The following is a 17,963-nucleotide window of genomic DNA, read 5'->3' on the forward strand; positions in this document are numbered from 1 at the left end:
TGTGATTTAGCCAAATACAATATAAGCATGATGGATTTTTAAATTCCAGTCTTAAACGGAAAACGTGAAACTAAAAGCAGCATCATTCGTAGTGTTTTGGCGCACACGCCAGGACTGGCTGAAGGTGTAACTCGTGGCATGGATATTATTCTCTTGACTTGGTATAGCCAGTCATCCCTGCCCATAGCATCACTACCCGGCTTTTTCTTCAGTAACTCCAGAATACCAAAGACGAACCACTGAAAGTGAAACCCAACAGGTAATAAGAGTTCAATGAAATTAAAGGAGTGGCGCGACGTGTTTAAACTAACGGATTGAGTTATGGCGCTGGTGTGATATGTGAGGAGCTACCCCAAAGGGAAGCGCGTTTATCATCCACCTTGAAAGATCGCACCTCACGATAGGAAAATACTATGCTAAGGACCAGATGAGTAACACCTCTGCAAAATGTTCCCAAGCAGTTCGTTAAACGAAGCAGAAATGTGTTGTTTCTGTCGGGATCACTGCCAGGGATATTCTAGCTATACAAAGATTTTACCATTATCATACGGCGAACCCAAATCTTCTCGTGCCACCCACCAGGATTACAACCAATCATGTACGAGTAAACATATTCTATTAGTGGCTGGAACCTGTAGACGTCATGGATTGGCTGGAGATTACTTGTGGCAGGATTGGCCAACTGTTTTGGTCGCGTCATTCATTGGTTGAAGTGGCTCGAAGACTGTACTCTAGTTTTGGATTGGTTGGGAAAATCCTGCCAACTGCTTCTCAAGAATGCTTCTTGAGTGAACGTGATCGCGCACGTCACGGGCACCGGATAAAATTGCAGTGGAGCCGTTCGAGCCCTTGGCCTCCTTCGACTCAGCTAAGTCTAAGCCAGGTATGAAGGCACGGGGAATAATGTATCTGGTTTCCAGGAATCATAGGCTCTTGTTTTTATTTTGAGTAATTAAAATGTTGACGGGCAGGAATGGTAGCTTCCTCTTCCCTAGCCCCAAACTCCGTTGGTTGCTGTGCCCCCCCTCTCCATCACCGAAGGAACTGTACTTAAAAGGGAAGGCGCATATTTGTTTGCACCCTTCCAGTGTATGCGGAAACAGGTGACTAGTTTAGTCTTGTCATTGCCCTCCCTTTCCTTGAAATGGACAGTATTCTAATTATTTGTGTGTATACTTTCGTTTTGTTCCTCGTGGACCTTTCATTTGCTTCGAGCACAGTAAACCGCGTTACGGAGGCCCTCTGAATAATTTATTACAGCTAATGTGCCGTGTTTGCAGTACGGTCTGTACAGGAGATGAGAACAGTATGCTTAAATATTTTTTCTGGCATAGCAGAGCGCCTTGCAAAATGTATAACGGTTTCCAATGGAGTGAGATCAGTGACCTAGAGTTACCCTAGTAGAGTACCTGTTTGCTACTTACAATTCCTGCTGCTATTCGATTAAATGTCAGGTACGCTAAATTAGGAAAGAAATTAGTGCAGGTAATCCCTCGGTTTAAAGCGCTGAGTGTTATAGAGCAGCTCTGCCCAGGTACTGCAACGGCAGACGAGTTTGAAGCGCCGATGGTCCAAGATTACTGGCCTCTCTGACTGTCCCAAAGGTTGCTGTGTACCCGGCTGGCTCGTTAACTGATTAGATAGCCCCTCATCAAAAGCAGCGCAGAGAATTCCATACCTTTGCTCAGGGCTTTAAGTGGGCTGAACAAACTGGAGGGTCTCTGATAGGGACGTGGATGCTCTAATTAAGGGCGTGGCTTAAAACACAAAAGCAACAAAAAGTGTGCCGCCCAATTGGTATTTTGATGCTTCTGTCCATTCATCCAGATATACAACACAACAAGCATCATTACACCTACAACAAGCCAGGGCTATTGGCTTTGTCAATGGATGTAAGGTGCATAAGATAAATAAGCAACAACTGTCACTTTTGTTGTATGTAATCTTGAAAATGCTACTTGCAGGCAACATTGTGGCGTAAGGCTAGAGGAGCTGACCTGCGAGCTGAGAAAGCAGGTTCAAGCCTCATGTTGGCTCAATCAACATCCTGTGGTTCAAAAAATGAATATGCCTTTGTATAATGTAACCAGTGCTCATGTAAAGCGCTCTTAAGTTTGTGCTATATAAAACTGAAAAGCAAGTTGTTGTAAATGAATCTCCAGACTTCTCAAGCTTCAACAAGAGGTTTAATCAGGAGCACAGCAAAGTATAACCCAATGCCTGCTGACCGGTCTTCCAACCAGGCGCGCAACACCCATTGGGCTCACGGGGCTTCAGCCCCCCCGTCATGTGTGTCAGCCCGGGCTGACACAGCTTTGCGGGCTGGCGACTATCGAATTGCAGCCGCACCCGAGTACTTAACAGGTCTTTAAAAGACCATTATGACCATTTACTTGTAAATTAGGCTTTTGTTATGTTTTCACCCCTTCCTACAGCCACTATTTATTTATTTATTTACTTTAAGAGTTTTATATAGCGTTGGCTAGACCCGGAGGTATCAGAGCGCTTTACATGAGGTTCCACAAAATTACAAGATTACATCAGTTCCAATTTACATCATTTGCTAGACAAACAATTACAAGAGCCTAGAAAGCGAGATAAGTGAAGTGTAGCGGGGAAGGGGGTAAGGGCAAAGGGGTGGGAGGAGATATGGCAGTAAGACGAAGGAAAGTCTGCACAAAGTCCGGCTGGGTAGGTGACGGTCGAGGGGGAAGTCCCAAAACCCATCTCCTCTATAGCTATCAGGTAGCTCCACCGGGCTTTGGCCAAATAGCTAGGTCTCAATGGGAAACATTTAAGGAACATGGAGGGCAAAATAAATGGAGCGTAGAGGGGAGGGGACAGGAAAGGTGTTAAAGGGAGGATAGTGGAAGAGACAACAAGGAGAGACTAAATGAAATTGTCTAAAGGCCGACTGGGTAGGTGACGACCAAGGAGGGAGTCCACGGTCCATCTCCCCTATAGCTAAACCAGGTAGCTCCATCGGGCATCAGACAAAATAGTTCAATCTCAATACATTGAGAGAGGAGAGACGTAAATAGAGGGAGGATGCAGGAAGAGACGACAGGAGAAATGAAAGGAAGTCTGGCTAAAGACCGACTGGGTAGGTGACGTCCAAGGAGGGAATCCCCGACCTGTCTCCTCTATAGCTAAACAAGGTAGCTCCATCGGGCATGAGACAAAATAGCTAGATCTCAAATGACTAGGGAAAATTCACAGGTAAAAAGGGAGGGGACTAGGGCCAGGACAGGTGAGAGCAGAGGTCAGTACCCATGTGGTTAATTCTAAGAATATAATACTCCACGCCACTGTCATACTTGCCCTAGTGGCATGTACGGGGATACCTACTCACCAGTCGGTCTGCACGCTTTAGCAAGGCCACTCACCTTCTGCAGTGAGCAAATAGACAAACTTCTAGCATGGGCGAATCTCCTGTGAGTATCTCCGGTACCCAGTATTTAGGGAAATTATATCTTTCTTGTTAAAGAATTGTGGCGCATTTCTACCTTAGTACCACTTCAAAGGCAGCTATTGTCCTTTTAACAATGAAGTGCACCCACATCTAACCTATCCTTGCCCTTCTGAGCTGATGTACCTGTAGTGTGTAACCCTATGTTTGTTGCTGATGAACTTCTGAGATGCACTCCGCTATGAACAGGAACATAAATATGTACTATATGAAAAGGGATAATGTTGTGTTATTTATTGCTCTGTACATAATTTCACGAAAAATGCAAATCTTCACTGTATATAACCTTTATTAATGTAATCTGCATACTGTTCCCCACCCTTTGCCATATCACAACTAATAGGAACATAGGCAATAATTAGGTGGCAAGTGATGTCCTGTCATTGGCACATTTTCCATAGAGTGAGCGATGCTCTGCTAGACGCTTGATTATTGGGAAGACGCCGTTCACAGTTCTGGCGGTATCATTCCCTTAAGTATAGGCTTAACTATCCATTGTATATGCATATGTCCGCGGACATTTACTGCGAACACAGGCTTTTCTCCTCCCGATATATTCACGAATACTGAATCAGAATTTCCGCCTCACAACCTTTTGTAATATACCGGTTCCAATTTAAACATAATTGAAGCGCTAACCTCTCATTAAATTACGAAGCATACAGTAGCCGCGAACACGGGTCACTCTCATCCCCGTTTTACTAACGATGGTAGAATCAACCAATAATTGTAATTGTAATTTGTAATATACAGTTTTCAATTTAAAGATAATTGAAGCGCTAACCTCGCATTGCATTACCATATTTACACTACCAAGCGGACAGCAGCCACGATCATGGGTCACTTTCATCCCCGGGTTACTAACGTCGGTAGATTCAGCCACGTCACCCCGCGTTGGTTGCTTCGCAACCGACAGAGTGTCCGGAATGCGGAGCGTCCTCGGGCACGTCAAACTGGATTTAACCAGTGCTTTCCCTGACCAGCTGCATAGCGGATCCCAGCGCTACAGCGGCAGGAAGTAATTGTATGCCACGATGCATAAAGAAAAGGTGAGCAAATCGTATGTAGAAGGGATCTCACAAAAATAATTAACCCTGTGGATAATGTTAGGATGGATCCTAAAAAGCCATTATTCTTTTTCCCAGCAGATCCCATGTTGACCAATTGTTGAGACTGGAATTACACAGCCTCTATACAAATTGAATTTAGGTGAGTTTTATCCTGAACAGCACTGATCATGACTATATGGTAGCTCAATGAATGGGAGAGTAATCACTGTGCCCATTTCTCACCCAGCCTGACTTTGTGTAGGAGACACCGGGCTCCTGCTAGGATAACAGCCCCATCATTGAAAGTGACCCCAATGCTACCCCATGAGCCCTCCTGTGCTTGTTTAGGTGAGTCCTTACCCCTAGGTGCGCCACACCAGTATTCGGGCACCACACTGTTGAACACAAACCTGACCGCCAATTTTAATCTTAACAGGCTGTCCAATTTCTGTCCGAGTCCTAATGAAGACACGCACTGACACCCCAATAGTGCAGACCCTGGGTTGAAACGGTGACAATCGGCAGGCATCACGGGTTCAGCGAAGGATCTCATTGCCTCATTTCTCACCAATCGAGTTCAATCTGTTACCTTCGGCAATTTCAGCTCACCTTCTTTCACTCTTCCTTGTGGTGTACCCCAGGGATCTTCGCTAAGTCCGACATTATTCAACATCTATGTGTCGGACTTAGCGAGGACCATAAAAATCCATCACCTGGCGGTTACATCCTATGCCGACGACACCCAGATTGTCCTAGCCATAAACAAAAACGGAGAAGAAGTGGCCTCCAACTTCAATCTGGGAATGCTGGCAATAAGTAACTGGATGACACAAAACTGCTTGAAATTGAATTCCGATAAAACGGAGGTAATGTTGTTCGGAAATCTTTCCCCTGCCTGGTCTCCCACATGGTGGCCTGTCGCCTTGGGACCCCCCCCCCCCCCCCCCCCCCCCCCCTGTAACCAAGGCCAGGAATCTGGGAGTCATACTGGACACCAAACTCACCTTCATGTCTCACGTCAACACGGTAGTATCTTCCTCATTCTACACTTTGAGAATGATAAAAAAACTTCTACCTTACCTTCCAATGAATATAAGAAAAACTCTGATCAGCGCACTTATCATGGCCCGCATTGACTACTGCAATGGCCTGCTAGTCAATGCTCAAGAAGGTGTCTTAAAGAAATTGCAACTGGTGCAGAATGCGGCGGCCAGATTGATTACTGGATGTCCCAAGTACGCCTCTATCTCCGGAACACTCCGGGAGCTCCACTGGTTGCCAGTGAAGAAAAGAGCCAAGTTCAAGGCTCTCTGCATTGCATATAAGGCAATTCATGATCAAGGACCAGCGTATTTGAAAGACTCCTTTTGTCCTTACGAACCTACCCGATCCCTACGATCATCAACCGCTGGACTACTTCAAGTCCCCAGGACTAAGAAAGTTTCCTGGGGAGACAGATCCTTCATAGTGACCACCACTAAACTTTGGAATAGTCTACCATCCTACATCAAAACCTCCACTTCTCTGCTCGCCTTTCGCAGACAGATAAAAACCTGGCTGTTCAAGCAATAAACTCCTCATGAGCTAGTTCTCTCACCCAGCGCCGAGACACCCACGGGTAGTTGAGCGCTTAACAAATCGCCTAAATAAATAAATAAATAAATAAATCTAAACCGTGGACCAGTTAAGATACCCTGCGATGAGACTTAATAAACACGCAGAGTGTTTTTAAATATTGTGTTCTCTGGCCACCACCTCCACCACTCTTCCCCCAATCACCTTTGTATATACTACAGTCACCACAGCACTGAGCACCAGATGTCATCTTTGTCACATACTACTTGTCACAATGTATATATTCTTTGACAGCCTTGCAAATGTAAATTTGGGTATTTTTATGAATGAAGCAATTTATAAAAGCTCTTAAATATCCTATATGGTTTGTGTGTCTATTATAATTAATTTTTCATTTTATGTGTAGACTTTTTAGTAATATGAGTACCTCAAGAAATATTTCGCACCCGACAGAACCAATTGCATTCTAGTACATGATTGCCCAGGTTCTGAGGGATACTGAGTTACCCCGTTGTGTATAAACTGGTCTTCTTAGGTCAGCCAGGAAATCCTCGTTCGGCTGCTTCTCACGATCTCCAGCCATGTATTAATTTGTAGAAGGTACAGTGCTTGGGATATCTTGGGCAATGTGCTTGCTTGTGGGTATAGCAAGCTTGGTGCTATCCTTTCCAGCACCAGCATGTCCATGTATCATGGCTCACTCCCCCCACAAAGCTGTCCACTTTCTGTCACCCAGTCCTTGTGCCACTCATTTGTATGCTAACTTAAGACACCACCCACTTACCACATGTTCTCAAACAACCTTTCCCACAAATCCTGTTCACTGCAGCCACATAACACATCACTCACTTGCAGTCAGTGACACGTAAGGCAGATCCCTCCTGCCACACAGCAACGACTATGCCCCTTTCCCTATCGATGCACTAACTGTAGCACCACGTGAAAGGCGTGCATTGGGCCACATTAATGGCAGGCTGATCGTGAGAATTTCTGTCCAGTCACACATGGGCCTTTATGGAAGAGGATCCTACATGCTTGCTTTCTCTGTATCCTGTCTTTCTTGCAAGACCCTTTCTTCTGCCCATTTCGCTCATACTTAAACTGTTTCATCTCACCTTTCACAAAACTCGTTCCCCATCTCTTTGATGCAGCTATACCAATTCCTCTCACTTTCCATTTAGAGAAGTAAAGACAATTTGAGGCAATTTTGCTGGGCTACAGGGAGTGTGAAAGGAAATGCTGTAGTATGGCATTTTTTTAACTCGACAAAATGTAAAAATACCTTTACATTAACTGTGCACAATCAGCAATTAGAAACGCTAACGTAAATCATGTTTTTTGCAATTCTGAAGTGAAATGGAAATATATTTTAATAGGATCAAAGCAATCAAGTCACTTTGAGTGATGGACAAATGGTAAATATTTAATGGAAATTATTATGAAGGAATGGTGCGTGATAAAGATATCACGACCCTACCGAACGCACAGCATAATGTTAAATAATTCCTCCTTTTCTAGTTGTTTGAATAACTTTCTGTTACACACTAGTAGCAAGTTTTTCTTGATTCTTACATTTATTTTAAATCATTGTTTGGATTACCCATAAACTGTGAATAATCGTTTTTACAAGTGCGTATATTTCATTTTAACATTTCAATAAATCTGAAAATGCATTTGTTGTATTAGAAATCATACAAATAATATTTCACATTTCGACGATTGTTGAATAGATTGGCCCGTTGCATTTTGGGACCCTCGTCCCTTCCTCAGGGGCCTCTGCAAAAGATCATGTGCATAAATTAATTTTGACTTACTGTATTCACCATATCTATATTTTACATGTGTGCACTACTCAGTTCTGAGTACACCGCCCTTATCTTGTATATAAAAATACCAAACTGCCGTATTAACTGAAACTTACACTTGAAGTGACTAGAGAAATATCCATAATATTCTTCAATTCATACTATGTGTAAAAAGAACGAATCTAACATTGGTTACTGTTGCATCATGGTGGTACATAAACAGGTGACTAAACAATTGTAAATTAACCCTGCTTAAAAAATACATTGTTGCATGACACTGAATTATAAAAACAAAGAACACTCAGTGTTTGCTGAGGTTTGAATGTGTACACTTCTACGTGTGAAAATTCGTCCGAGTGAGTATTCTAATGAAAAATGAGGGAAAAGAAATAAGAGACCGCTGAAGTGTGTTGACAGATTTACATAGTGGCTAACCTTGCTGCCCTGGGGTATAAGTGTCATTACCTGCACTGCGTGAAGAGCAGCGACGTGTCTGTAAAAAACGGTAAACAAGGCTAATGTTAAAAACGGAGCTGTAAGAGATTGAGCGCAAAGAGCGTGTACGGACCGTCTGATGCTTACAAGAAGAAAGCTTACCTTGGATGTTCTCACGGGCGGTTATCCTGTGCGTATGAAAGTTCGTCCGATTGAGTGTTCTAATGGAAAATTCTTCGCGTCATGTGCCCTATATAGGACATCTCCAGTTATCCTTCTACTTCCCTAAACATCCAAACAGTTAATTATTCGGCACTCTAACATGGCCGACGGAACTTTAAGCCGCTTTCTTTGTTTGATGTTTAAGCCAGGTTCACGTAGCACGTTAATATAGAATGCACTCGCGAGAACAGTTTAAACAAACCGGAAACTCTGAAACCTGCCGTCAATCCGACTTACGAGCAGGATAACCGCCCGTGAGAACATTCAAGGTAAGCTCTCTTCTTGTAAGCGTGCGACGGTTTGTACACGCTCTTGGCGCTTAATCTCCTACAGCCCCGTTTTTAACATCAGCTTTGTTTAGCGTTTTTTTACAGATACGTTGCTGCTCTTTACGCAGTGCAGGTAATGACACGTATAATCGAGGGCAACAAGGTTAGCTACTGTGTAAATTTGTTAACACACTTCAGCGGTTTCTTATTCCATTTCCCTCATTTTCCATTAAAACACTCAATCGGACGAACTTTCATACGCACAGGATAACCGCCTGTGAGAACATTCAAGGTAAGCTTTCTTCTCGTAAGGATCAGACGGTCCGTACACGCTCTTTGCGCTCAATCTCTTACAGCTCAGTTTTTAACATTAGCCTTGTTTACCGTTTTTTACAGACCCGTCGCTGCTATTCACGCAGTGCAGGTAATGACACTTATACCCCAGAGCAGCAAGGTTAGCCACTATGTAAATCTGTCAGCACACTTCAGCGGTCTCTTATTTCTTTTCCCTCATTTTTCATTAGAATACTCACTCGGACTAATTTTCACACGTAGAAGTGTACACATTCAAACCTCGGCAAAGACTGTGAATGTTCTATGTTTTTATAATTCAGTGTCATGTAACAATGTATTTTTTAAGCAGGGTTAATTTACAATTGTTTAGTCACCTGTTTATGTACCACCATGATGCAACAGTAACCGATGTTAGATTCGTTCTTTTTACACATAGTATGAATTGAAGAATATTATGGATATTTCTCTAGTCACTTGAAGTGTAAGTTTCAGTTAATACGGCAGTTTGGTATTTTTATATACAAGATAAGGGCGGTGTACTCAGAACTGAGTAGTGGCACACATGTAAAATATAGATATGGAGAATACAGTAAGTCAAAATTAATTTATGCACATGATCTTTTGCAGAGGCCCCTGAGGAAGGGACGATGGTCCCGAAATGCATCGGGCCAATCTATTCAACGATCGTCGAAATGTGAAATATTGTTTGTATGATTTCTAATACAACAAATGCATTTTCAAATTTATTGAAATGTTAAAATGAAATATATACGTACCTGTAAAAACGATTATTCACAGTTTACGGGTAATCCAAACAATGATTTAAAATAAATGTAAGAATCAAGAAAAACTTGCTACTAGTGTGTAACAAAGTTATTCAAACAACTAGAAAAGGAGGAAATATTTAACATTATGCTGTGCGTTCGGTAGGGTCGTGATATCTTTATCACGCACCATTCCTTCATAATAATTTCTATAACCTTAGGGACAGGCAGCCCTCAGCCACCGAGCAGCACGCCAAAGGAGGACTAAAATTTTGCTCAAATTTTTCAACGTAGAAAACATTGATAAACAGGAGTGCCAAGAGCCAACTTTAACTCTTTGTAAATATTTATTTAATGGAACCTGATTTCCACACACCATTTGTGTGCAATATAATTTTATCAGTAAAAGTGATTGTGCAAATTTAGTGTCCATTTCAGTGGAAAATGCCAAGTCTGTAAATGACAGTGCATCATCACACGATGCATTAGTAACATTAAAAAATAGCCCACTTCATGTCCAATAAAATTAGACGGGTCAAAATTGTTAGATAGAATAATATTAAAAATGATCATTTACGTATTGCCCACCATAGCCTGAAGGGTATCTTCTGCTTCAAATAATATTAATCCCAAACTTGGCAGTGTTTATCTTTAGCAAACTGTAGAGTGAAATGATAAAGCAGCTCAAGTTAAATGACAGGTTCTGGCTAATAGTGTTTCACTATTGAGTTTTCAAGCTACAGAAAGTTGGTGGCAAAAACGCTTAAAATCAAGTAAAAATAAACTACAATTATGGCACTGTTGTCTAATTTATGCAAGACTATTTTAACTTTATTTTCTGCTTTCCAGTAAAGCTTTTTTATATAAATTGTGAAACTGCAAACCCGCCATGCCCTTGAGACTCTACTCTTTATTTGTGAGCGTCTCAATTGTCTCTTTATCAGCTGGCTTCACTGTGAGTGACAGCGTTCTGCTCTTTCACAAGGAGCATATCGGCACACAAAGTAGTTTTGTTCAGTGCCAGTAACTACTGTGGCAGTGTGCGCTATTTAAGACCAAAAACAATGTTTTTCTTTTGCCAATGTTTGTAATAAGGGTGATGGCCCGGCAGCACCCACACCAATAAGGTTTTACAAACCCCATGCCAAAACAATTCACACATTGACAAAACTAAAATGCTGACCACCAATTTCAGACCTACTGGCTTTGCCATTGTTTGTTCATTTTTATTTCCCATAATCTTATTGAAACTGGTTACACTGATTTTTTTCATTATGAATATTTTTGGGAAATACTAGCATGTATCAACACGTTACTAAATGATACTGCAAAGAAATGGTACCTGACATTTTAAAGTAGTTTAGCTAAATGCTTTTTCCTGCTTTTATTATTTTTAATGAACATTTTTTTTTAATGCAAAGAATTCTCTATCTTGCTTTCAAGCTTCTGCAAATATTTGCATCAAATCAGAGAGCATTCTGGGAGTATCATACAAATCCTCATATTGCTAAACTTTGAAAATGTGTGTACACATTTTTATACTGGAACCACTGTCCGTTTAGCAGTCAGCGCTTACAACATTTACTTAGAGCTCGCTCTCTAATAATCAAGGACTTAAGTTAATGAACCATGAATACAAGTTTGAACAGTGTTTCCACAAATAGACAAAAATATTACATTAACTGACAACCGTGCTCTTCCTGGATCCCTAATGTGGTACTGCAAACTGGCAGCCAAAGGGTTTGTGCTGCAGGGGGTTGGGCCTACTTGTCCCAAGGACAGAACACACATGAAAACTTGTTTCCCTTGACCCCAAACAATGTGTCCTGGGCTTCGACCTATAGTAATTCCACATCCATGCCCCCATATTTTGCCAAAGCCAATAGTCCTCATAAGCAAGACCTATTGGCTTTACCAATGCTTTTGTGTTTTTGGTGCCCAGCATCAGAAAAGTAGTGTCTCTGTCCATTAACCAGTAAGGGAAAGTGGAGCCTGACTTAGTTAATATATCTGTCCACCAGCTCCTATAGTCTTTCCCAACTCCTGGATAGGGCCACAATAATGGCAACTTGCTGTAGGTGCAGATACTTAGAGGCACATTAGGATGGCGGGTGGACTTTGTCCGCCCGCTATCCCGACGCAAAAAGGGACCGCCCGCCATAAGGGAGGGGGTCCCGTTTGGGCCATTAGGATGCATCCGCCACAGTGGCAGGCGCATCCACATTTTTAACATTGTGGCGGGCGCTGCTGAAAGCACCGCCCGCCGCAATGCTAAAAATGCACATCAAGCAGTTCATTGTACAACGTGACAGACACCGCGCGGTGCCTGCCACTTTGTATATTGAAATGCAGGGAGGTACCATAGCTACCCCCCCATGTGCACCCTCTAGAATCCCTGGGGGCCCGCAACGGGTCCCACAAGTGAATCCCTCATGCCTTAACGCAAAGGCATGTGTCCGCCCCATCATAATATGGTTGGCGGGGGCTAACAGACACCGCCACCATATTAAACTCTTCAAGTCGACCGGGCAGAAAAGCGGTGGACAGAGGTGGACGGTCTTTCTGTCCGCCGTGGTTCCCCCCCCCCCATAGTAATATGGCAGGGGGGAAATGGGTGGTGGGCGGGGGCGGATGTTGGGCGGATTGCCACTGCCATGCGGGGGGTGGCGATCCGCCCGACATCCTAATGGGGCCCTTAGTGTTAACAGTTATCTAGCATTATTGTCTTGATCACTCTCACACAAATGTTCTTATAAACTTAAAGCATGACAAACATACACCAGCAAAGCCAATAGTTCCTGCCTTTTGTGAGCAGTTGGCTTAGTCAGTGTTTTTTAGTGATGTTGTACACCACTGGTACTTGCAAATATTTTTCCAGGGACAAAAAACTACTGTCTGTGATGTGGCCTAGGGCGGGGCAGAGGGGGACGAGTCAGAGGACAAGTGGATGTACGGTAGGTGTCTGAAGCGAAGAATGTACGTTGTCTGGACTGTGAGTTGTGGAGTTGGGTTTCATTCCATACTGCCCTCTAACTTATGCCATAAGTCTCCATGAGTCACACCGAATTGACAATACTGTGCTATGCTGTATCTGAGTCAGTGTCTCTACCACACCCTGGGATGAGCGGTCTCTACTTGCTGTTCTGTCTGTAGTGAGTCAAGGGAGCAAAAGAAGCAACTTGGGTATTTGAAATGAAATTGAAGCTTTGGCCTCACTGTCTCCTCACTCCTTTAGCCTCTTATGTGTAAACATTAGGAATGGTTAGAAACCAACTCGGTTAAGGTAGCACATGGGATAAAAACTCCCTGCTTTGTCGAGACTTACACCATAAGCGTTGCTGGTAAAAGAAGCATATTCGGTAGTTCTTCTAGTTGTCTTTTGTAATATCAGTCACTTTCTCTATAGCTTTTGATTGGATCACTGACATAATATAGAATGACAAAATATAGACTTACCAAAATATAGTCACCAAAATATAGAATGACAAAATATCGAATTCCTATCTACAAACAGGTAAGTACAAAAATATCGAATCCAAAATATAGTCTGTAAAAAATATAGTCAGTCAAAATATCGCTTTAAAAAAAAAAAAATGTCTTAAAAGTAATTTAAAATTAATGAAATAATTAACTGAAACATACTTAAAAATAGTCAACCTTAAAATTAAGATATAATTAATTTAAGTTATTAATACAAAATGTACAATATTTTACCGTAGGATAGCAGGAGGGTAACATTTAATATTACCACTCCAGTGAGTGCAACAGTAGGGAAAGCGTTGGATAGCGTAGGGGTAAAAAATACTATTCCCACTCCAGTGAGTGCAACAGTAGGGAAAGCGTTGGATAGCGTAGGGGTAAAAAATACTATTCCCACTCCAGAGAGTGCAACAGTAGGGAAAGCGTTTGGCAAGCGTAGGGGTAAAAATTACTATTCCCACTAAGAGAGTGCAACAGTAGGGAAAGCGTTGGATAGCGTAGGGGTAAAAAATACTATTCCCACTCCAGAGAGTGCAACAGTAGAGAAAGCGTTGGATAGCGGGAGGGTAAAAAATACTATTCCCACTCCAGTGAGTGCAACAGTAGGGAAAGCGTTGGATAGCGTAGGGGTAAAAAATACTATTCCCACTCCAGAGAGTGCAACAGTAGGGAAAGCGTTGGATAGCGTAGGGGTAAAAATTACTATTCCCACTCCAGAGAGTGCAACAGTAGGGAAAGCGTTGGATAGCGGGAGGGTGAAAATTACTATTCCCACTCCAGTGAGTTTAACAGTAGGGAAAGTAATGATTTAATAAATTAAATATCAATCCCAATAAAACATTAATTGAAATTAATAACCAATTTAATATTATGTAATAATTAATTAGAAATACAACTACATATTAGTTATTAAAAATTAATAACCTATTCATAATTATTTAACTAATTAATTTTCAATAACAAAAACTAATACAAATAATACCAATTAAAAATTAACAGTAAATTAATTATCAATACACAAAGTATTTTTAACATGTAATTAATTACATTACTTCCCACCCTATTCCCCTATACACCCACATCCCACTACAGAAAATACATTAATACAATTATCATAATTATCAAATATTTAATTAATACAAAATAATTACCAATTAAAAATTAATTAACAATAAATTTAAAATCTATACCAATGAATGAAAAAAATTATTTACTTAATTACAATTAAATTACTTCCCACCCTATTCCCCTATAAACCCACAACCCGCTACAGAAAATAAATTTAGAAAATTAACGTAATTAACAATTAATCAATTAATACAAATTAATTGGCAATTAATAAAAATTCATTACCAATTAAAAAATAAGAATACATTCAAAATGAATACCAATAAATAAATAAAATTATTGAATTAATTACAATTAAATTACTTCCCACCCTATTCCCCTATAAACCCACAACCCGCTACAGAACTAAAAAGCAAAATGTAATTAAAAATTAATAATAATTGCTAAAAATTAATATTTAATTTAATATAATTAAATTACTTCCCACCCTATTCCCCTATAAACCCACAACCCGCTACAGAATTAAATCACGCAAAAATTAAACATAAAATTCATTACTTAAAATACATTAAACATACATTACAAAAATTAATATACACTTTTCACACATATACTAACATACAAAACACTTAAAAAAATTTATATTTAAAAATCGATATATTTAATGCCTATATTGTATACTTCGATATTTTGACTTCTATATTTTGAAAATCGATATTACTTACCTTAAATTCGATATTCTTAACCACTATATTGTGTCCATTCAATATTTTGTCCATTCTATATTTTTACTTCGATATTTTGTCCATTCTATATTTTGGAATCGATATTATGACTGTTTACCCTTTTGATTATATCACTGTAGTTTTAGATTCTTGTGAAACTGCTCCGAGTGTGTCCCTGCACTGTTGCCAGCGGATCCTATTGCAAATAATACTGTAATCTGTATGTATGGTTCATTGAGCAAGACTAGTCTTTTTCAGCATTTGTGTGTTAACATACTTTAGTGAAGTAAAAGCATAGAAGTACACACAGAACATTTGAGCAAATGCTATTTGAATTACTCTGCTTCCTTCAAGATCTACGTAGACAAAGGATAGTTGAAAAAAGTGTACAGACAAGGGCTCTACTGTGAATGACATTTCGCAATTGGAATGAGCCAGTGGTGTTGGAACAATTTTCAGAGTGGGGTGCTGCCATTATTGTTACATCACTGAAGTCCTAGGGGTTGTGAAAAATCCATGTCTCACACAAAATAAGTGTAGCAAATTTATTCAGCATGAGGGTGGTAAAGCTGTAATATGTAGCAGGTGGTATATTTTGGAGCACAATTTTGAGCATATTACTTAAGTGTGTTGTAGTAGCACACTGCTCTTTACAGACCGCACACTTCCATTGAAATGATCACTAGATTTCCCAGACCTACAGTTTTACTGATAAAACTATTAAACGCTCAAACAATGTGTGGAAATCGGCTTCCCCAAGTGTATTGATTTGTTTTGATTGTATTAAAATCTTCACTTCCACCACGCTTCAGAATTACAAAACATGTTCTGTGTACCTTCCTAATTGCTGATATATTTTGAAATATTTGTACAGTTCGTTTACAGGCATTTCAGTGTTGTTGTGTGCTAGAAAACAGTGACATCCTACATCCTTCCCTTTCACATTCAAGTACCCAGCAAGATTGTCACATAAATCCTTTCATTTTGTAGTCTGAGAAAGAAAACTGAACACCATGCTCCCCTTTTTAGGTCTGCGATTGCAGGGGTGAAAGCCCCTGCTGTCGCAGAGCGAGTCTATTGTAATCGTTTCAGTCCTTTCAGCTACCCAGAGGTGACAAGAGACTGTCACGCGCACGCAGCCTGCCGGAATCCGATCAGGTCGCGCGCATCAACACGCGCTCCGATTCCGGCAGGCTCTTCAGTCACCAGGGATCACTCACGCACACAGAGACACACACACGAGCACACATACAGACACACACCACCCCCCCCCAGCCCCCTCGCCGCCCCGCCCACACACACACGAGCGCACACACAGACAATTCCCCCCGCCGCCCCGCCCACACACACACACACACACACAGAGGCACACATACAGAGAGACCCCCCCACAACTAACCCCACTCACCGCATTGCCGGACTCTGCAGCCTCCGTGGAGCTCTCCCTCGGACATGGGAGCCCCGCGTCACCACTCCTCTGGCCAGGCACTCCGTGTGCGCGGGCTTCGGAAGTCCCGCCCCACACCAGGTTTCAGTTTCGCTCATCTTCAAGCGTCTCTGTAGTTCAAAACCGGGCCCCGTCGAACAGCCGCCTCTACAATCACAAGCCGCCCTAGGGTAACAAGGATCACAACCCCTACCCCTCCAGACGAAAATGAGGAGGAAGAAGAGGACGAGAACAACGAAGACGAGGAAGATGTGGGTGTAGAGGAAGTGTTAAACTGGAGCCAGCCGCCCTCAGGCGTAAGATTTAAACTATTGAGCGAAGAGCCGGATTACCATGAGAAATACTACAAGCAAGTCCTAGACCACTTCAGCTTCCTGGAACATGGCAGCAAGACTTTCTTCCAAGATACCTCATCACAGGTACGTGCCCTCTCTTTACATCAATGAGTGCTCCATTGGCTGGTCAGAGTTAACACGCTCTTTCTCTGAGTGCAGCCTTCCAGCACGTGTAAACTAACTGTTCCCAGGGCATGATTAAAATATGTGCCAGAGTTGGCTAAATTATGCTGTTAGAAAAGGCAGATTATGCGTCACATTTGGTGACAGTATTGGGACTGAGGGACCGCTTTTGGCGCGTTGCGTTTGCGGAAAAGGCTGCTTTATTGAAAGAAAGCAAAGGCCAGACAGACTGCAACCCAGCCTTAAGAGTCGCCGGCTCTGCATGCGGTAAATAACAATACGCGTCTTACACGTCTGTGCATTAATAGGCTTAGAGACAGTAATGCGAGCTGCGGCCGGGGTGCTGTGCCTGCGCTCATCTAGAAGCCGGGGTGTGAGGGCAGCCCCAGTGCGTGCGGCCACCTAGGAATGCCCGGTGCATGAGGGCACTGAGACGCTGGTGCGCGTGGGCACCGAGGCTTCAGAAGTACTTGGGGGCACCAAGGCAACATAGTATATGTTTTGAGGCAACGCTACGGCACAAGGGCAAGTTCACGGGGGCACCGGGGCAGACTCAGTGTATGAGGGCTCCGAGGCAGCGCAGGCACACGGGCACCGAGGATGCATCAGAGTATGTGGCCAGAGCTAGTTAGTGCTCGAGGGCACCGAGGCCAGTCTCAGTACATAAGGCACAGAGCATAATGGTACCGAGATAACCCCACTGCATGAGGGCACAGAGGCAACTCCAGTGCGTGAAATCTCCGAGACAGCGCAGTGCCAGGGCCGTAGCGCATTGTACCCGTGTTTCTTCCACCTCTTTCTTTTTTCTGGCAAACACAGTGCGTGCATTGCGGACTGCTCTGTCCTCCTGCTGCATCCAGGTCCTATCTCGTACAGCCCTAGTGAGTGCACTTCGGTTTCTGC

General features: G+C 42.3%; 1 protein-coding gene across 1 annotated transcript in view; it reads left to right on the top strand.

The window, feature by feature from the left end:
* Positions 1-628: 628 nt before the first annotated feature.
* SDCBP (syndecan binding protein) overlaps positions 629-17,963 on the top strand; it is a 176,174-nt gene continuing 158,839 nt past the window's right edge. Inside the window, exon 1 of the mRNA XM_086965780.1 lies at positions 629-883. Coding sequence (XP_086821906.1) covers positions 644-883 — 240 coding nt within the window. The 5' untranslated portion in view covers positions 629-643. The remainder of the gene's footprint in view (positions 884-17,963) is intronic.

This window comes from Lissotriton vulgaris, chromosome 4_1, assembly GCF_964263255.1.
Source record: "Lissotriton vulgaris chromosome 4_1, aLisVul1.2, whole genome shotgun sequence".
NCBI lineage: Eukaryota > Metazoa > Chordata > Amphibia > Caudata > Salamandridae > Lissotriton > Lissotriton vulgaris.